Source organism: Equus quagga, unplaced genomic scaffold, assembly GCF_021613505.1.
Source record: "Equus quagga isolate Etosha38 unplaced genomic scaffold, UCLA_HA_Equagga_1.0 146_RagTag, whole genome shotgun sequence".
Lineage (NCBI taxonomy): Eukaryota > Metazoa > Chordata > Mammalia > Perissodactyla > Equidae > Equus > Equus quagga.
Genome location: NW_025796728.1, coordinates 1,950,172 through 1,972,400, shown reverse-complemented (window position 1 = coordinate 1,972,400; position 22,229 = coordinate 1,950,172). Strand labels below are relative to the sequence as shown.

The 22,229-nt window shown below is 42.4% G+C and overlaps 1 protein-coding gene across 1 annotated transcript in view; it reads right to left on the bottom strand.

Moving 5' to 3' along the window:
• Positions 1 to 22,229, bottom strand: part of LOC124232962 (ubiquitin carboxyl-terminal hydrolase 46-like) — a 64,753-nt gene that overhangs the window by 5,665 nt on the left and 36,859 nt on the right. Inside the window, exons 5-8 of the mRNA XM_046649929.1 lie at positions 13,387 to 13,463; positions 6,642 to 6,725; positions 4,244 to 4,441; positions 798 to 876 (exon numbers count right to left, since the gene is read on the bottom strand). Coding sequence (XP_046505885.1) covers positions 798 to 876; positions 4,244 to 4,441; positions 6,642 to 6,725; positions 13,387 to 13,463 — 438 coding nt within the window. The remainder of the gene's footprint in view (positions 1 to 797; positions 877 to 4,243; positions 4,442 to 6,641; positions 6,726 to 13,386; positions 13,464 to 22,229) is intronic.

Genomic DNA, 22,229 nt, shown 5'->3' with positions numbered 1-22,229 from the left:
GAAAAACTAATGTAATGCACGAGAAAATGTAAGACACACTGTTATAAAATCACAACTGGGAATTTCAACAGCAAACAGATAATTCCACAGACTTGAAAGAGGGAGATGACTACATGAATTCCACATCGCTGGGGAAGAAAGCCACCCTCTAATTTATCAGCAACCATACGTGGGCACTCTTTGAAGAAGCCAGGACTTCTGTCTTCCAAACGGTAAACGGTCTTGGGAATAACCTTAATTCTCTCAGGCCATCAGAGTTCACTCCCGTCAGTGTTACCCTAGTGGGCTAAAATAGACCGTGTCTTTGCGTGTGCAATTCTCTCCAGCTAGCGTTCCTTTACAACAAAATCAACATATGGAAGACTTTAATGTAATATAAAGATTTCCAGGTCCAAGAGACTGGAAAAAAACATTTTTAAATAATAATCAATACAAGAAGAATTTGGTATAATGAAATAATTTTGATAGAACTTCAAAGTTTATTATTTGGTCTGTATCAGAGAGGGCTTTCGTCACAGTAGGAAACAGGAGTTACATATAATTTATGGTGGCATAGAGATCCCACGTGTGTGGCTGGTCAGTTAACGAGAACACAGCATTAATAAGTCCATGCTCACATCCCTTTTCCTTTCCTATTGAGAATGGGGAGCAGCAGGGTTTAGTTCTGAAAGAAATCTAAGTTGTTTCCAAGTCAGATTATGGGAAAACAGGCCTAGTTTAGAAAATGTCCACACATACACATCCCCCCAAATTCTGTCTCTGCCCTACCCCTAGTGTAGGATCATCTGCATACCCACCTCTACAATGTCATCATCAAACAGAAGCCAGAAGCCATGACTTTTCACAATAGTAATATAATGCCCACGATTTGGACCACTGGAAAAGAGCAGACAAAAGCAAGTTAGCACGTGAACACTTACTTCTTTTTTTTCCCCTCAAAACCCCAGTGTGTGGTTGTGTATCCTAGCGGTAAGCTCTTCTAGTGCTTCTTTGTGAGCTGCCGCCACAGCGTGGCAACAACAGGCAGGTGGTATGGTCCCGAGATGGGGAAACGAACCCAGGTGGCCGAAGCGGTGAGAGTGTGGAACTTTACCCAATAGGCCATCAGGGCCGGCTCCACACTTATTTCTTTACAAAACTCTAGGTAACTCTTTCTAAGCAGTGATTTACTAGAAAAAACTCTATGATCAGGACAGAGAACTTGCTATAGGTCATGTCTGCGTCCACAATTGTTTGCCCACAATTTATGGAGGACAGCCAGGTGCCAACTGTGCTGGGCACAACAGAATGCAACGATGAATAAAACATCTGTCTTCTAAGGACTCACAACCCAGGAGGGAAAACAGACGTTCAAATTCAACTAATATTAACAAGTAATTACTGTATACCTGTGATGTGTCAGACCCTATTCTGACTGGTCAGGCAAAAAAGCAGTGAACCAAACAAAGGCCACACTTCCTTGGGGTGAGGGTTTGATAGGCAATAAACAAACTAAAATATAAGTATAATCCAAGTGGTGGTAAGGGCCATGAAGAAGAATAAAGCAGAGTAAGGGGATTGTGAGTGACACAGGGAAGGTACTATTTGACACGAAGGGGTGAAAGACGACCTCTCTGATAACATGAGATTTCAGCAGAAGGAAATTTCCCTGAAAGAAGGGAGGGTGGGAGGGGGGCCTGATAAGCCACGTGACTATGATGGGAGTTTCAGGAATAGGTAGTAGCAAGCACAAAGGTCTTAGGGGAGGGGGGTAGCTCTTGGTATGTCCATGGAACAGCAAGGAAGCCAGAGCCCAGTCAGCCAGGGGGCAGGGGGAGGGGGGTGCCAGACTGGCGGGGAATGGCATATTATCATGGTTAAGATTTTGGACTTTGCTGTGCATGAGCCAGCCAGACCCTGAGGGATTGTGAGGAGTGACATGATCTGATTTCGTTTCAGAAAGATGTTAAACCATAACGTATAATAACAAGTAGAAAAATAAAAAGGTATATATTACACAGTATGGAAAAAAGGAGAAAGAGCAACTGAACCGCTGTTACCATGTAGTTATATTTGCACAAGTGAGGAGATTTTAATCCTAGATCTCGAGTTTTGTTTTGGTTTTTTTTCAATGCACCATTAAAGCTGAAAAGCCAAATTTCCCCTTTTTTGTTTGCTTTAAACGCGAGATGACCCACATGATGTGTCCTTGCCTTTCTCCAACCCCAGCCAACCCCTCTTTCCCCTCCCTCTGAGCTCCAGCCCATAGGTCTCCTTTTTTCACACACTCCACCCCTTCGCGTCTGGGGCCTCCACACTTGCCATGACTCCGCCTGAAACAATCCTCCCCTACTCTTCACATGTGTGGCCCATTTTACCCCTTAGGCCTCAGCTCAAGTATCACCTGGGCAGATAAGTCTTTGCCCATCACCTTCCCTGAAGACGTACCTCCCATTGCTCTCTCATCGCCCATTCCTTCCTCATAGCACTAATCAAAACCATAAATTATTTTGCAGTGGTTGGTTTGTTGTTGGCGGTGGCAGGCTGGTGTGTTTACTTGTTAATTATCTTTCCCACTAGATCCTAGGTTCACGGGGGGCAGGGCTCCTGTGTCTCGTTCACTGCCGTACTTTCAGATCCTGCCACAGAACCCAGGAAACAAGGGTTCAAAAAATACTTGCAGGAGAAATCAACGAAGGAGGCTGTGCATCCTCAGCAAATGTGGGCCAGGCCATGGAGGGGATGGGCTCGGCTTCCCGACCTCAGAGCTTCCCAGTGCCCACAGCCGAAGATACCTTATCCCAGCCCGTAGGCCAGCCCAGCCCCGCTCTGTGTATGAGAACAATCCAGTCTCTAGTGGGAGGAATTTAAGGAATGCTAGTTAGTAACACGCGTGACCCAGCACCAACTCGCCCTCACTGACTGGGCTGCTCTGACCCCGTGCCCCTATTACAGAAACTGACGAGTCCAGAACCCAACCCCCTACTCGTCCCCCAGCTCCCCTAAACGGGTCTCCGCCTTGCCTCACAGTGCTCCCAGGGATTAGAGATCCATACTGAAACCTGAGCACACCCTACACATCTGAGCACTTCTGCTTCCCCATCACCTGTCTACAACCCCTCCCACCCACCTCGGCCACGATGCCCTCCAGGTGCCAGGCTCTGCCTGCCCCCACACCTCCTCCTGACCCCTGCCGTGGGCTCCCACCCAGTGTTCACGGCTAGTTTCCAGATTGCTGGACCCCTGTGTTCTTTAAAAGAATAACTGATAGACTATCCTTCAGGGAAAAAACACAAAGCTGGCTTATACTGGCCGATAAATATAACTTCCTGAGAATGTAAGAAAACAGCTGGTGACAAAGTTAATATGCACAGGACAAAACACAGGTGGCTTCCGAGGTGAAGTTACAGTTTCTGACACCATCCACCCCAGGACAAGGCAAAAAATGAATGAGTCCTTTCCTCCACGTGGAACCACGCGTCCTCCTGGTAATGGTCTGTTCACCACAAGCGGGTCCAGGCAGAGGGAGAGGAAGACGCCTGCTCTGCGACAGGCCCCAACCCAGTACCCATGAGGGCTGGGGAAGCTGTGCTGTCTCAGGGACAGGACATACCCCATCCCACTCGAGCAGAGGATAACGAACAGGAATTTCCAATAGACTTTTCCATGCAGAGACCAAATAACAGAATAGAAAATATTTGCTCAAAGGACTGTCAGCAAAATGCTTTGCTTCTCCACGTCTGAGGGACTTCTCTTACCCTCTGTCTTCTGATTACGTACTTATTACAGAATGTTGGGGAAAGACTGAAAACTGCATAAAGAATATTTTTTAAGAGTACATATTTAATCAGTGAAGATGCCAAAAAATTATTAAATTTGACCTACTGCTTCCAGCCTTTATTCCTACATCTTAAAATACTTTTGAGATCATACTATACATGTCACCTGGCTTTGTGAAAATTACAATCATACATAAATATTTATTTCTCCATCTTATTTCAAACTCTTCCTAAGCACCACTTATATCCAACACAGATTTATTATTTTAATAAATAATTAAAATAAATGATTTTATTTTATTTTCTATGTGTACGTAGGGGTGTTTGGAATAATTTTGAGATGATAAATAAACAAGAGCTTGGAAGATTCCCCAAAGTACCATTATTACGGAGTCTCACAGCCCAGGAAGGGAGCCACTCGGCCTATTCAGCACAGGGAAAACCTCACACTTGTCATGGGCACCCGCTTCGCCGCCTGCCCTTACCTGCCGCAGTGAACCACCACCGCGACCAGGTCGTACATGCGGTCCAGGTTCACCGCATCGCTGGAGGTGTTGAAGAGCCGGAGTTCCAGGGGGAAGACCACTCGGTAGGACAGCTTGGTGTACCTGTGCAGCTGCTCCATGTACTTGAACCGCTTTAGGTGCAGGGCCAAAATCATGGGCAGCTTTTTGACTCTCATCCTAAGAAACCACGAAATAGAAATCAGTTGTACCCAGCACGTGTTAGGGAAATGGAATACACTGCTGCCTGCACAAATAAAGAGCAGGAGGGGGCTAACAAGCTTCAAATCAGCAAATAACCAAACTACTTGCAAGAATAAAAGCATGCTCGCTTACGTAGCACTGACTTTCATCCTACATTCTTGGCTAACTGGGGCATAGGTAGCGAGAGAAGAGCATGACAGCTAGTTTCTGTTTGGTCAAAGGAGACATTCCAGAATTTTGTACCAATAAAAATATAATGCGTGATTGCTCTCTGTCACTGCCCTCTGCCTCCCAGGAAGGAACAATATTTGAACAATCACCCCGCCCACCCCTCACCCAGAGATAATGGAGACGAGGGGTAATAGCTTTTGAGAAAAGGAGGTTGGGGAGAGGACAAGCAGAAGGGCATGGGCTGGACTTGCAGGTTCTGAGGACTGGTACGGATGGGCAGACGCTGCACACCACCGGCCACCAGGAAGCCAAGCATGCTGGGCCCCTCTCACTCCTTGCTCTTGTGCTCTTGAGCAAGTCACTTCCCTTTTCCAGCTCTCAGTTTCCTCATTTACAAAACACAGGGGCTGGCTTAGGGCTACACTTCCCAAGCTGGGCTATTACAGCACTGGAGATGTTAATAGGGGGGCGTTTCCATGGCCAAGTTTGGACATGGCTACTTTCTATTCTCAAGCTCCTCCCTGCTCTTTCACATGTGGAAGGTTCTGAGAAATCCCAGAGTAAAAGAACTGTTCTCTTTTGTTTGATGCAGCATTTCCCAAACGTACATAGACACAAAGCTTTTTTCACTAGATGACCATTAATACTCCTCAGTCAAAAGTCACAAAGACAACAGTTTATGCAGATAATTCTGCCAGAACAGAGGATCTTCTGGTTGCCCTCCAGGACCCCCGTTCTGTGAATGCCCTGAATTAGTGTAAATGCTGTTCAGTGTGCACCTATTTTAAATGCATGTTATTTGAAAGGGACAAATTTTAAGACAATATTTTGCAGGAATCTATTGAGGTAAAACCCTGTTCGTAAAAATAAGCAAAATAACCACATCAGCAGGAAGATAAGATTTATAGGGAACCGTGTATTTTACAGGAACATGCGCCATTTTAAGGTCTAAAACCTCCAGGGGGAAAAAAAATCCCAAAAAACAAAACCTCCAGCCTAGAACAGAAAACACCTCATGTCACACAGGAAGACCTGGGCCCCACCTTAGGCAGATTCAGAGTATGCGATGGGAGCAGAGGCGAGTGAGCTCCCCTGACCACTAACAAAAGGTAACTGCGTCCCACCTCCATCCCATCTGCCACACGACTAACCTTTCATAAGTTTGGATGCAGCAAGGAAAAACGTGCATGTCTGGGGGCAAAGGGCTGGGACGCTGGGCAGAGAAATGATTTCAGCCTCGGCTCTAGACCCGAGGGTTTTAGACAGCAGTAATGAGAACCGTGAGTTACCCTGACCATGCCACAGCCGTGCGCCGGGCAAAGCCAACCCACAGGAAGGCTGCACAGGATAATCAAAATGTCAACTTTCTTGGCTTCTGGGGATAGATAACAGGGAATCACTGCTTCTCTCAGACTGTCCAAGAGTTGAAAGTGGCTCGTGCTGGTAAAAAGATGGGTAACCTTGGGTCCTAGTTCAATTCAGAGTGTGATAATTTCCTTATTGCCTCTCCATATAACTGATATTTAATTGATTTCCTTATGATTCCTTACTAAATGATTAATTTTTTTAACCTCTATGTCTTCTAAATAATAAGTTCCAATGCTTAAGCAATACTATCAATCTTATTGAGTGACCACTATGCATTACATACTATGCTAAGTTCTTTTTATAACTTGCCCTTATTCCCAAGAGGACAGAGATTATACTGATCACCACTTGTTTACCCAGCAGAGTACCTGGCACATACATAGTAGCACTTGATAAATATTCGTTGAATGAATGAATGAACGAACAGATAAACAAATGAGCAAACGATCAGATGAGTGCACAGCCTCTGAGGATGGCGTCCCTATCCCAGTTTTTCCAGTGAGGAAGGTGACTGACTCCCCAAGGCTACCCGGCTAGGAGCCCGTGGAACTGGGATTGAAAATCAGATCTGTCAGACGCCACAGTCTGGTTCCTTCTCAAGGCCCACGGCCGCCCTCCCGCACGACCCTTCACATACCTCTTCTGGGCCTCCTGTTTGCTGCAGCATGTTTCACAATAATACTTCTGTTCACTACACAGTGTCTCCGTGTTGCTGAAGTCTCTGCAGAGGAAAATATTTTCAACTTAAAAACAAGTCCAAAAGGCACTTGGTATACCATGTTCTAAGTCCTCGATTACCTGTAGGGTAATTTGTTTTTTTCTTAAAGATTTTATTTTTTTCCTTTTTCTCCCCAAAGCCCCCTGGAACATAGTTGTATATTCTTCGTTGTGGGTCCCTCTAGTTGTGGCATGTGGGACATCGCCTCAGCGTGGTTCAACGAGCAGTGCCATGTCCGCGCCCAGGATTCGAACCGACGAAACACTGGGCCGCCTGCAGCAGAGCGCGCGAACCTAACCACTCGGCCACGAGGCCAGCCCCACCTGTAGGGTAATTTTTAAGCGAATGTGCAGAAAGAAGTAACGGCAAAAGAGCTTTCTTACGAGCCAGTGCTCCGATGCCATCAGCGCACATCCAGAGGACCGGGTGACGAGCCCACCATGAGAGATTTTCAAGCACAGCTTTACTTAATGGACACAGCTAGATCTGAACTAGGGTTTGCAACCGAGCCAGGAAAAAGTCAGAGTTTAACAGAGAGCAGCTGTACACTGGAGATTAAAAATTATCATAGAAAAATAGTAACTATAGTAAAAGCCCATCATTACACTATAAGTTGAGTCCAAAAAAATCAAAAAAACGTGACGTGACATCATTGTCAGTTAATGAAAAATAGCGTGAATCAGGTGGTCTCCATTTTCAAAGAGCATAAATGTTAAGAAAGTGAAATTTAAACCACACACAACCGCCCTTATCTTGAACTAAGGAAGTCCCAAATTATCAGGAGACGACCACTTCCTACCAACCACCGGCGCTGCCCTGATAGCTCCTTTCCAGATGCTTCCATGGCTGATTCCGCTGATTGTTCAGAGCTCAGCCTAAATGTTCCCTCTTTGGAGAGGACTTCCCTGGCCACTCTCCAACCTACTCTGCCCCATCCCGTTGCTGTCTTGTTTTCTTCTGAGCACTTAGCACTATCTAAAACCATCCTCCTAGTCATTCGACAACTTGCCTCCCCTCTCTGTGGGCAGTGACCCTGTCTCTCTCACTGCTAAAGCTCAGCACTGAGAACAGGCCCAACACATCATGGCATTTCACAGTGTGTGTTGGGTGACCAAATGAAGACAGAAGCAGGTGTACAAAGGCCAGGGGAAAGCACAGAGGAAGAAGAAATGAAGTTGAACTGGGGTAATTCAGGACATTTCCCCAAGGGATGATGTCCAAGTCAGGTTGTCAAGAGGGAAAGTGTAGCAGGTGGAGGGAATGCCACAGCACAGACGCATGGAGGCAAGAGACGGAGCACGCTTCTCAGAAGCTGGCGTGCACCATGTGGCTGAGCAGTCTCACTAACCAGACGCAACAAGGAAGAGACATAATCAGACAGTGCTTTTAAGAAACGCCACTTCTGGCAGCATTGGAGAGGAAGGACAGGAGGGGGTCGAAAGGCAAGGAAACAATTTAGAAGGCAATAATCCTCATGCCTCAGATTTCAAGTGCTTGGTGCATTATATAGACTCAAACTTCGCTGAATGAATACTGGCCAACTCTTCAATGGATAACTGATGTGAAATCTTTTCTTGGCCTGCACAGGATTTATTGGGGTGGAATGGAGGAATCACGGAGAAGGGGAGGTGCGTATGGGCCATGGTAGAGATTTACATCCTTGGAATGTCTACCACAGACAAACCTCTTTATCAACTAAAGAAGCAGAATAACTAAGGCAGACACAGCAACGAATAAGGAATTAAACACTTTCTACTCACTCTCATTTTTCAAAAAAAGTTTTTCGAAGTATCTGCAGACCCAGGTAGGTAGAAACACAGCAGAACTTAGTACCTAATTTAGACTTGATTTACAAACAGCCACCATCCTGCTCAGCACCAGCTGGCTCGAGCTCGCGGCCGTGAGAGATAGGCTAATGCATTTAGGGTACCTGTGAGTTGAGAATTGGAAAATGAGGCTAGGAAAAGGGGACAACCCTGGCAGGAAACTCTGAGGCAGAGCAGGTCTGTCAGCTGATGCTGCACAGTTGTTGGAACAAAAGCAGACAACAAAGGTCGAAACCTTCCAAGGAGAAAGTCAAAGAGGAGAGAGACAGTAGAGAGATCTTTCCGACACTCGGGATAAATTACTAAAGCACGGGGGAGGCTGGTGGGAAGCACAAACGCTTTGTATTTCTTTAAAGAGAGTCATAGTGACAATAAAACACTGTTTAGAAATACACTTTGAGGGCCGGCCCAGTGGTGTACTGGTTAAGTTTGCACACTCCACTTCAGCAGCCCAGGGTTTATGGGTTTGGATCCTGGGCATGGACCTACACACTGCTCATCAAGCCATGCTGTGGCAGTGTCCCACGTACAAAATAGAGGAAGACTGGCACAGATGTTAGCTCAGGGCCAATCTTCCCCACACACACACACACACACACACACAAATACACTTTGGGAACAAATCTAATATGAAATAAACGCCTCTTTAAGGAAAGAAAACTATAAAACCTCATGGAAATGTATATAAGAAAACTTGAAAAAAATGGAGAAAAACTATGTTCCTGGATGTATTGTAAAGACAGCTATCATGTCCAAGTTAATCTCTATATTTGATACATTTTTAATTAAAATCTTAACTTTTCCACTCAACACAAGAGTTCAAAAATTGATTTAAAAAAAAATTCTCAAGCAATGCTTCTTGATAATTTTCATGTCATGACCCACAGACAAAATGATCCCATAGAGAAGGGAGCTGGGGTAAACCAATGAGGCTGCTCCTATGGCTGGCCATGGGGCTCCGGCAGCTCCAGGCTCTGCCCAGCCTCCCAGGAGCCGAGGGATCAATAGACACCTGTACCCCATTTTCCAGGGCACACCAAGTGGGAGGCTTTTTTGCAGAATCCACAGCAGTGGTTCACCTGGCTGCTCGTTAGAATCACCTGGGGAGCCTTAAAAACATTCTCAATGGCCCCCAGCCCTATAAATTACATGAGAATCTCTCCAGGTAGAACACAGGCATTACTGTTCTTACAGCTTCTCAGGTGGTTCCAATGTGCTGCCAGGGCTGTGCACCCAATGCTTTGCAAATATTAGCATGCATGTGAAACACGAGATCCCACCAACATTCAGATTCTGATTCATTCATTCATTCTTGGGGGAGACCTGAGATGCTGCTGTACTAATGAGACCACAGGTGATGTCAACGGTGCTACTCCATGGAACCCTGTTTGAGTAGCAAAGGCTTAGAGCAGCTGTTCTCAAATTCTGGTGGTATCAAAACCACCTGGAAAATTAAAACCTGAGGCCCAGGCTCACAGAAGTTGAAAGTGACCTGAACCTCGATTTTTACCAACTTCCCCAGGTGATTCTGATACACACCAAAGTTTAAGAACCGCTGACTAGAGTATTAAAGAAGACTGAAAAAAGAAATCTACAAGAAAAACTTATGTGTCAGACATTAGAAAATACCTATTATCAATAACCAAATCCGAAACACAGGTCAGAGAAGCAGAAGAGAGATAAGCATGTGGCAACAGACAGGGATGGATATGAACTTAGTACATAAAAGAAGTTTCTCAAAATAAGTAGAAAATGAAAGTTTTTAAAAAGAAGAGTAATTTTGGGGCCGGCCCTATGGTATAGCGGTTAAATTTGGTGTGCCATGGTGTAGTGGTTAAATTTGGTGCGCTCTGCTTCAGCGGCCCTGGTTCACAGGTGCAGATCCCAGGTGTGGACCTACACCACTCATCAGCCATGCTGTGGTGGCAACTCACATACAAAATAGAGGAAGACTGGCAGAGATGTCAGCTCAGGGCTAACCTTCCCCAAGCAAAAAAAGAGAAAGACTTGCAACAGATGTTAGCTCAGGGCAAATCTTCCTCAGCAGAAAAAAAAAGTAATTTTAAAAATAGAGCTTTGGAAGAATTAAAAGGCACTTTCCTCCTGTTGTCTAGCTAACCTCCCCAGCACTAGGAGGATGGGAATTTTTAATGAGAGGAAGGCAGAGGAAGAGGAAAGTGGGTTCAGAACATGGAGCACTTGAGAAGAAAGGTAAGTTTCTGTGAAGGAGCCACAACAAGAGACTAAGGCACTGAAATGGAAGACAAAACATACCAAAAAGGCCATGGAAGGATAATTAAGATAAACTACAGGTATTTTAAGGTTTTGCCTGAGGCCATCCCTGAACTTTACAAAAGAAAAACAATTCTCTAAGTATCCTCCTGTGATACAGCTGGCTCATCTTGCCTCAGACACAGCACTGAGATTTGAAATATTAGAATTATAGCTCAGCGACAACATGGACTTCATGGCTTCTCTAGACTCACATCCTGGATTTAACCACTATTTGTATTATCATTTCTCGGGGACAAAAGGTCAGTGAAAACACACTGTAATCGATCACATAAGCCCTTCTGGAAGGAGGCGGCAGAGATCTGGCATTTAAATCCCACGGTCTTCGCTTGATTTTTAACGTTTTTCATTATCAAAATAAAAGAAGGATAAAAATATCACATCAGAAGAGACAGGCAGACAGTGATGCTGAAGAAGAAAACTCAATTCTAATTTTAAAAATAAAACTTCAAGACTACAAATCAAATTAAACCATGAAATGGGCCAATAAAGATCATTCCTTTGATCATTCCTTCTCTTTTGTCTCAGACAGAAAAAGCTAATGGATCAGCTGGCTCATTTATTCCCTGGGCCTTTCTCCTGCACATGTTTCTTTTGCAATGTATTGGAAAGCTGCCACTCCCATCACAGACACCTGAATGGCAACCCTTGCCAGGCTTCTCTTTATTCATGCTGGGGAGGTGAGAGCTTAGGCATACATGAGGCCAGGTATCGGTAAGTCAGTTAAAGTCTAGTTTAAGGATGATGTAAAAAGGGGGTGGGGCAGGCACTTCAGGATTATCAGCCTGGACAGTCCAATCAGATGAAAATCCAATGTTACTTAAAAGGCATTCCAGGGTTACTTCATCACTCGCCCATCCCAGCTTTAACACCTCCAAATGCATCTAGCCTGCCTTCATCAGGTATGCATGACCAATAAACACATTTCTCCAGAAAAACAAATGGAAACCCAACTCTGGGTTACATTTCTTTATAATGAAGTTTCCCAAAGGTGGAAATTATAACTAGCCAGTTCGCCCTTTATCTGGTTGGTCTCAAAGCTCCGGCCACTGCGATCTGACCTTTTGAACAGCCCAGGAATTTCTCAGAAGGCAGGGGAAGCAGACAACTTCCCTACCTCCAAATTCTCCCCAACTCCCCTTCTCAAAAAAGAGGGATGAGCAAGTAATATCCTTCCTCTCATTCATTCTCTGTGATCACAAAACCTTGGGGAAATCAAAAACGGCTTCTTTTCACAGGAATATGAGGAACCCATGCCATAAACAACCATTCCGAAGAAAAAGAGGCCATCCTGGCCTAGAAAACACTTTGCAAACAAAGAGATAACAAGCTTGTCCTAGACACCTGGACCTAAGGCATTTGGAGACAAGACTGAAATGCCAAACCAACAGGACGTGCTGAGGTAACCAGGTTACTATCAGGGCAGAAGGCGGAGGGGACCTCGGACTCCTGGGAACTGGGAAAGCAACCAGCGCCCCCTACACGCACACACACAATCCGTCACACCCTGACGAACCCCGAAGCTCTTCCACGATGAAGTTTGGTGCCTTTGCCCTGAAAGATGACAGCCACCCATCACAGGAAGTCCCTTCAATCTAGTCTTCTAAAACTGATAAAAATCAACAGCGCCTTGTCCTAGCACTATAAAACGTCCCTGAGCTATGGCATCCTAAGAATGGGGAGGCCTGCCCTGAACACTTGGTCTACACTGGCATCCACACTACCAGGCACTCTCTAGGCCTGTTTAACTCCCTTCAAAGCACTGATCACTGTCTGTGGATGCCCACTAGGACATAAATGGTGCGAGAGCAGGGACCCTGTCTGATACTCACTCCTCTATCCCCAGTGTCCAGACAGGGCTGGGACAATTACAAGCACTCACAACCTCTTGTTGAAAGGAGGAGGGGGAAGGGTGCGAGGAGGGGAAAGGGAATCATGTCTCTATATCAACTTCAGGCACATCATCAATGTGCAAGTCAATACACAAATATCAAGTAATCCTGGGCAGGTGTTGCTCTTACACTCTGGGCTCCTTGCCTTCTCTCAGCCCTAATGAGGAGGAATTTCTTTCCATAAATAATCTCCATAGAATGCCGAAAGATGGAGGAAGAGGCAACTCCCTCGTTGGGTCTCAGCTCAAAAGTGCATAGTTTTGAAAATAATAGATTAGCTTAGAAAAGGAAAGTAATGGTAGGCATCTGCAGCATTTATTAACTTAACCGTGTGATTGTGCGTACACACGTGATGGAGAAAGAGAGAGAGTTATGAAAGCCAAATGCGCACATCTGTATTAAAGATTAAAAACTTCTTTTTAAACGTAATGACTAATGACTTCCACTTGATCCTCTCTCTTCTCAGCAGGACTCGTCTCTAGATCACATATACTTATTTTTAATCTCTCTTGGGGAAGAAGAAATACAAAATAATAGGATTACATTGGTTTACCAGAAATGAAGATTATCTACTGAAGAAATACAGGATTTCCCCCCCCACTTATTTACTAGCCTGGTCAAAAGCTCAGGCACAATCAGAATTCATGAGGTTACCTTAGACAGTGGGTAATAGATGTATTCTGCTCCACATCCACAGAAAGGTCAAGAAAATCTTCATCTTTGCTACTAACCTGAAGCAAGAAAAGAAAAAAACATATTAGGCACAAAACACACAATAGACAGAGTAGACAGAACTTTGAACACCAGGGTAACCAAAAAACCATAACGCCAGAGTCGTATGTGGCTTTGTAAACAGTCATTCCTCAGTATCCACAGGGGACTGGTTCCGGGACCCCCATGGATACCCAAATCCACAGATGCTGAAGTGTATTGTATAGAATGATGTCGTATTTGCATATAGCCTAGGCACATCCTCCCCTATACTTTAAATCATCTCTAGGTTACTTACAATATCTAATACAATGTAATTGCTATGTAAATAGTTGTTATACTGTATCATTTAGGGAATAATGACAAGGAAAAAAAGTCTGTATATGTTCAGTACAGACTTTTCTATCTGCGGTTGGTTGACCCTGCTTAAGGGGAACCAGCAGATAAGGAGGACTGACTGTACTCACTGGCAACCAGAGTTACCTCAAAAACAACCCAATCTAGAGAAAATCCCAAATTCTCTATTGAACCTTCTCCCTGTGTCAGCTTTGACAAAGAGCTTTTGATAATTCAAACTCAACCACATTTCTCTCCCTTCTCCATTCACTTCCTCCATCGTTTCAAAGTAGAAAGTATCAGACAAACATCATATAGCCCAGAGCGGCAGAATGACAGAAATGGCAAATGGGCAAGAGACTTAGAAAACCTACTAATCAGATGACCACTCCTTCATTAAGTTGTTTGTACCTTCTACCAGGTCCTTGAAATCACTCCCTTTCTCTGGTGCCTCATCATCCAAACTGTCTGTGGAGCCAAGAAGCCTAATGGGTGATGAACTGGAGAGTCCCGCTGACCACACATAGAGCTGTCCTCCAGCCCAGGAAGTGGTCATCATTTGCAGAGGCCTGTGCTGTCTGCAATAACAATTGGACCTGTAGCTGGCCTGGAGCCTGGGCTCACACGGGCCCGCCATACTGGGGACGGCTCTCAGCAGGCCTGGGTCACTGGCCCCAGCAGTTTCTCAGGCCTCCACAGTTCACACCACACCAGTTTTGGGTCTTGTACTTACTGAAGCCACACAGAGGAAGTGCTTACATTCCAGCAGTGCACTGGCAAGCCTGGCATTTCACTGTCTTGGAGTGGGAGGGACAAACTAGCCCAGCAACTTCTCTGAGGTGCTCAATTAGCAGAAAAATGAAAATAATGCTTCTTTAAGTGTTAGAACTACCCCATGATTCAATACTCCACTGCTAGGAAATTATCTAAAGAAATACTCAGAGATGTAGACACGATCTGTTATAAGTACACACAAGAATGTGTGTTGAGACAGGCTGCCCAGCTCCACATCCTCTCTCTGTCACTTACAAAGTGGATGACTTTAGGTCAGTTACTTAGCCTCTCTGTACCTCAGTGTCTGCATCTGCAGAGTGGGGACAGTAAGAGTATCTATTTCAGAAGGTTGCTGTAAGGATGAAATAAGATGATACACATAAGGTGCTTTAAGAAGTATGGTGACAGACGGTAATTGGTCTTTCAGTGGTGAACATGATGCAGTCTATAGAGAAATCGAAATATAATGATGTACATCTGAAATTTATATATAATGTTATAAACCAATGTTACCTCAATTTAAAAAGAGAAGTAACCACTCAACAAATCAAAGAGGGGTAAACATTTTTAAATGGCCTAAAATGGTCAAAAAGTTGAGAATGTTTTACTGCACTGTGGGTACCACAGTAAATGAAAAGGTAGGCTATACAATTATATATAAGTTAATTCCAACTTTGCATGAAAAAGGCATGTATACATTTAAACACACACATGCCCTACTTCTATCACCTTGCTGTAAGTTTTTTATGGCACTTATTACTGCTGTGTAGAATGCATGAATGGCCCCAAATCTTCATCATTGCCTATACTGGCTTCTTTGCTGTATGACTTTTACAGATCCTCTCATCAAGAGGCATACGTCCCAACCCCTGATTCTGAGTTAAGCCATGTAACTTGCTTTAGCCAATGGGAAGTTTGAAGACATGTTATAAGCAGAGGCTTGAACAAGCCCTGGTGAAATTGCTCTCTTGTACTTCTGTCATCACCATGAGAAGGAGAAGCCCAGGCTAGCCCACTGTTCCCAGGAAGAAGACAGGAGACCCATAGAGGAGAGCTGTTCTCACTAAGGTGCCCAGCCAAGCCCACTCAAGAACACAATGCCCCTGTGACCTGCAGACACACAAGTGAGTCAGTGGAAATACAAATACACAAGTTCAGCCAAGTCCAGCCTAGATCAGACAGCCTTCAGCCAACCCAAAGTTGCATGAATTATAATAATAAGTAATAGCTGATTTAGTCTCAGAGTTTTGGGGTGGTTGGTTACAAAGCAATAGATGATACAATTATTTAACATTATAATGTTTTATTTTTATTTGTTTATTGTCTACCTCTTCCTTACTAAAATGAAAGTTCAAAAGACTGGCTTCAGTAATGACTAAGACACTGGCATTTCAACACTCCTCCAGAAAACTATAAATTCAGGTAACTTCAAGAAATATCCAACTCAATTAGGAAAAGCAACCTAAGGATTATAGGTTTTCCAGAGGGAGAAAGGAGTAGAGAGCTTGCTCAAAGAAATAATAGCTGAGAACTTCCCAAACCTGGGGAAAGAAGTGGACTTAGAAATACATGAAACCAATAAAACCCCTAATTACATCAATGCAAAAAGACCTTCTTCAAGGCATATAATAGTAAAATTGGCAAAATTCAATGACAAAGAAAAAATATTAAGGGCAGCAAGGAAGAAGAAAATAACCTACAAAGGAACTCCTATCAGGCTTTCAGCAAATTTCTCAAGAGAAACCTTACAGGATAAGAGAGAATAGAACGATACATCCAAAACATTGTAAGAGAAAAACTCTCAGCCAAGAATACTCTATCCAGCAAAACGACCCTTCAGATATGATGGAGAAATAAAAGCTTTCCAAGATAAACAAAGCTGACAGAGTTCACTGCCACTAGACCTCCCTTACAAGAAATGATGAAGGAAGCCCTTGGGCCTGAAACAAAAAGGCAAAGGACTACAAAGCTTTGAGCAAAGAGATAAGTAGATAGACAAAATCAGAAAATTGCAGCTCTCTATCAGAACAGGTTAGCAAACAATTATAACATAAAAGATAAAGGGAAGGAAAGCATTAAAAATAATTGTAAAAACTTTAATTTACTCACAAACTCATAACAAAAAAAAGAATAATTTGTCACAGCAATAACCCAGAAGGGGATGAGGAAAGGGATGGAACTTGCTTAGGCTAATGTAAAAATGAGGCTATCAGAAAATGGATTATCTCATCTATGAGATCTTTTTTCAATTTTTATCTTTTGCTGAGGAAGATTTGCCCCAAGCTAACATCTGTGCCAGTCTTGCTCTATTCTGTATGTGGGTCACCACCACAGCACAGCCACTGCTGAGTGGTGTACATCTGCACCTGGGAACTGAACCCAGGGCGCTGAAGCACAGCACACTCAACTTAACCACTAGGCCACAGGGCTGGCCCCTCATCTATGCAACCCTTTATACAAACCTTGTGGTAACCAATAAACAAAAAATCAGGCTGAGCCACAAACTATAAATAAAGAGAAAACTATCACAGAAAACCACCAAACTGAAATGGCAGTCAGAAATACAAGGGAAAAGAAACAATGGACAGATAGAACAACGGGAAAACAAGAGATAAAATGGCAGTATTAAGTCCTCATATATCAATAATCACTCTAAATACAAATGTATTGAATTATCCAATCAAAAGACACAGAGCAGCTAGATGGATTAAAAAACAAGACCCAACAATATGCTACCTCCAGAAAACATACCTCAGGTCTAAAGACAAACAGGCTCAGAGTGAAGGGATGGAAGACAATACTCCAAGCAAAGAGCAAACAAAAGAAAGCAAGTGTTGCCATAAGACAAAGAAGACTTCAAGATAAAAAAGACAATGAGATAAAACAAGACAAAAAAGATAAAAAAAGACAATGAGCAACAAGGAGGGGTAGTATACAATGATAAAAGGGACATTCCACCAAGAGGACATAACACTTCTGCATGTATATGCACCTACCATGGAGTGCCAAAGTATATACATCAACTATTAACAGACCTAAAGGGAAACCGACAACAACACAATAATATTAGGAGACCTCAGCACCTCACTTCCTTCAATGGGTCAATCATCCAGACAGAAAGTCAACAAGGAAACAGTGGCCTTAAACGAAACATTAGACCAGATGACCTTAACAGATTATATAGAGAGAGTATTCTATCCAAAAACAGAATACACGTTCTTCTCAAGTGCACATAGAACATTCTCAAAGATAGACCATATGTTGGGAAACAAGGCAAGCCTCAATAAATTTAAGAAGACTGAAATCATATCAAGTGTCTTTTCCAACCACAATGCTATGAAACTAGAAATCACCTAAAAGAAAAAAGCGGGGAAAGGCACAAATATGTGGAGATTAAACAACATGCTACTGAACAATCATTGGATCAATGAAGAAATCAAAGGAGAAATCAGAAAATACCTGGAGACAATGAAAAAGAAAACACAACATACCAACTCACATGAGATGTAGCAAAAGCGGTACTAAGAGGGAAACTTACAGCAATACAGGACTACCCCAACAAACAAGAAAAGTCTCAAATAAACAATCTTAAACTACACCTAACAGAATTATAAAAAGAAGAACAAACAAAGCTGAAAGTCAGCAGAAGGAGGTAAATAATTAAAATCAGAGCAAAAATAAATAAGAGATTTTAAAAAAAACAGGATCAATGAAACTAAGAGCTGGTTCTTTGAGAAGTTAAACAAAAATGACAAACCCTTAGACTGACTCACTAAGAAAAGAAGAGAGAAGGTGCAAATAAATAAAATTAAAAATGATAGAGGAGCAATTACAACGGATATCACAGAAATACAAAGGATTATAAGAGAAAACTATGAAAAACTATATGCCAACAAATTGGATAACCTAGAAGAAATGGATACCTTCTTAGGTTCATACAACCTCCAAAAACTGAATCAAGAAGAAACAGGGAATCTGAACAGACCAATCACAAGCAAAGAGACAGAAAGTCCAGGACCAGATGGCTTCTCTGGAGAATTCTACCAAACATTCAAAGAAGAGTTAATAACTTATCCTTCTCAAACTATTCCAAAAACTCAATAAGATAGAATGCTTCCTAATTCATTCTATGAGGCCAACATCGCTCTGATCCCAAAGCCAGACAAGGATAAACCAAAGAAGGAAAATTACAGGCCAATATTGCTAATGAACATAGATACAAAAATCCTCAACAAAATATTGCCAAATCGAATACAGCAATACATTAAAAGGATCATACATTATGATCAAGTGGGATTTATACAAGGGATGCAGGGGTGGTTCAACATTTGCAAATCAATCAATGTGATACACCACATTAACAAAATGAGGAATAAAAATCACATGATCCTCTCAATAGAGGCACAGAAAGCATTTGACAAGATCCAACATGTATTTATGATAAAAACCCTCAATAAAATGGGAATAGAAGGAAAGTACCTCAACATAATACAGACCATATATGACAAACTCACAGCCAACATCATACTTAACAGAAAGCCATCCCTCTGAGAACAGGAACAACACAGTGGTGCCCAATCTGACCTTTCCTATCCAACATAGTACTGGAGGTTTTGGTCAGAGCAATTAGGCAAGAAAAAGAAATAGATGGCATCCAAACTGAAAAGGAAGAAGTAAAACTCTCGCTGTTTGAAAATGACATGATTCTATATACAGAAAACCCTAAATCCACCAGAAAATTATTAGATATAATCGATACCTATAGCAAAGTTTCAGGGTACAAAATCAACCTACAAAAGTCAATTGCTTGGGGCCGGCCCAGTGGCACAGTGGTTGAGTCTGCATGCTCTGCTTCAGCAGCCCAGAGTTCAGAGGTTCGGATCCTGGGCACACACCTACACACCGCTCATCAAGCCATGCTGTGGCAGCAGCCCACAAACAAATTAGAGGAAGATTGGCACAGATGTTAGCTCAGGGCAAATCTTCCTCAAGCAAAAAGAGGAAACTTGGCAATGGATGTTAGCTCAGGGCAAATCTTCCTCACCAAAAAAAAATGAGTTGCTTTTCTATACACTAATAATGAACTAGCAGAAAGAGAAGTCAAGAATACAATCCTGGGCAGGCCCTGTGGCTGAGTGGTTAAGTTCACATGCTCCACTTCAGCAGCCCAGGGTTTCACCAGTTCGGATCCTGGGTGCGGACCTAGCACCAGTCATCAAGCCATGCTGAGGTGGCATCGCACATGGCAGACCCAGAAGGACCTACAACTAGAATATACAACTCTGTACTGGGGGGCTTTGGGGAGAAGAAATAAAAAAAAAAAAAAAAAGACTGACAACAGATGTTAGCTCAGGGCCAATCTTCAAAAAACAAAAAAATCCCATTTACAATTGCAACAAAAAAATAAAATATCCAGGAATAAATTTAACCAAGGAGGTGAAAGACCTACACAACAAAAACTATACAACATTTTTGAAAGAAATCGAAGAAGACATAAAAAAATGGAAAGATATTCTATGCTCATGGATTGCAAGAATAAACATAATTAAAACGTCCATATTACCTAAAGCAATCTACAGATTCAATGCAATCCCAATCAGAATCCCAATGACATTCTTCACAGAAACAGAAGAATCCTAAAATTTATCAACAAAAGACCCTAAATAGCTAAAGCAATCCTGAGAAAAAACAGTGAAACTGGAGGCATCACAATCCCTGACTTCAAAATATACTACAAAGCTACAGTAATCACAACAGCATGGTACTGGCACAAAAACCGTGTTCTGTGGACACACACATCCACGGAACAGAATTGAAAGCCCAGAAATAAAACCACACATCTACAGACAACTAATCTTCAACAAAGGAGCCAAGAACATACAATGGAGAAAAGAAAGTCTCTTCAATAAATGGTGTTGGGAAAACTGGACAGCCACATGCAAAAGAATGAATGTAGACTGTTATCTTACACCATACACAAAAATTAACTCAAAATGAATTAAAGACTCGAATGTAAGACCTGAAACCATAAAACTCCTAGAAGAAACTATAGGCAGTACATTCTTTGACACTGGTCTTAGCAGCATCTTTCCAAATACCATGTCTACTCAAGGAAGGGAAAGAAAGGAAAAAATTAACAAATGGGACTGTATCAGACTAAAATGGTTCTGCAAGGCAAAGGAAACCACGAACAATATGAAAAGACAACCCACCAACTGAGAGTAAACATTTGCAAATCACATATCTGACAAGGGGTTAATTTCCAACATATATAAAGAATACATATAACTCAACAACAAAAAAACAAAAAAGCCAATCAAAAAATGGGCAAAGGATATGGACATTTTTCCAAAGAAGATATACAGATAGCCAACAGACACATGAAAAATGTTCAACATCACTAATTATTAGGGAAATGCAAATCAAAACTACAATGAGATATCATCTTACACCTGTCAGAATGGCTATAAAGAACAAGACAAAAAAATAACAAATGTGGGAGAGGATGTGGAGAAATACACTGCTGGCAGGAATGCAAACTGGTGCAGCCACTATGAAAAAGAGTACAGAGATTTCTCAAAAAATTAAAAATAGAAATACCATATGATCTTGCTATCCCACTAGTGGGTATTTATCTGAAGAACATGAAATCAAAAATACAAAGAGATTTATGCAGCCCTATGTTCACTGCAGCATTATTCACAATAGCCAAGATGTAGAAGCAACCCAAGTGCCCATCAACTGATGATTGGATAAAGATGATGTGGTATATACATACAATGGAATACTACTCAGCTATAGAAAAAGACAAAATCGTCCCATTTGCAACAACATGGATGGACTCTGAGGGTATGATGTTAAGTGAAATAAGCCCAAGAGAGAAAACTACCATATGATTTCACTCATATGTGGAAGACAGATAAACACATGGATAGAGAGGACAGATTAGTGGTTACCAGAGGGAAGGGGGTGGTGGGGTGGGCAAAAGGGGTAAAGGGGCGCATACGTATGGCAATGGATGAAACCTAGACTACTGGTGATGAGCATGATGTAGTCTATACAGAAACTGATATACAATAATGTAAACCCGAAATTACAAAATGTTATAAACCATTATGACCTCAATAAAATAATTTTTTTTAAAAGCCATAGGTAAAAATCAGATCCTAATTTATAGAGAAAAATGACACATTCAATACAACAGAATGATTCAGTTGGAAGCTGACCTGTCTTCAAAAACTAGGAAGGCCAGAAGACAGTGGAACACCTTTAATGTGCTAAAAGAAAAAAAGTATCAACATGGAATTCTTATATGCCATAAATTTATGTTTCGGGAAGGAAGGCAAAATAAAGACAATTCATTATTAATGGACTGGCACTGCAAGAAAGGTTAAAGGAAGTTCTTCAAGCCAAAGGGAGATGATACCTGATGGAAATGGAGATCTTCAAGAAAGAATGAAGAGCATCAAGAATGGTAATCATGACACTGTCCTGTGGGGTGTATAATATACATAAATGTAATACATATAACAACTATAGCTTAAAGGACAAAGTAAGGTGGGGGGGGGGGAGGAACAGTCACCTAAGCAGGTATAAGCTTCCTCTATGTAATGTGAAATAGTGCCATCATTAACTGTAAGTAGACTGTGAAAGTAAAGAATGCATATTGTAATCTC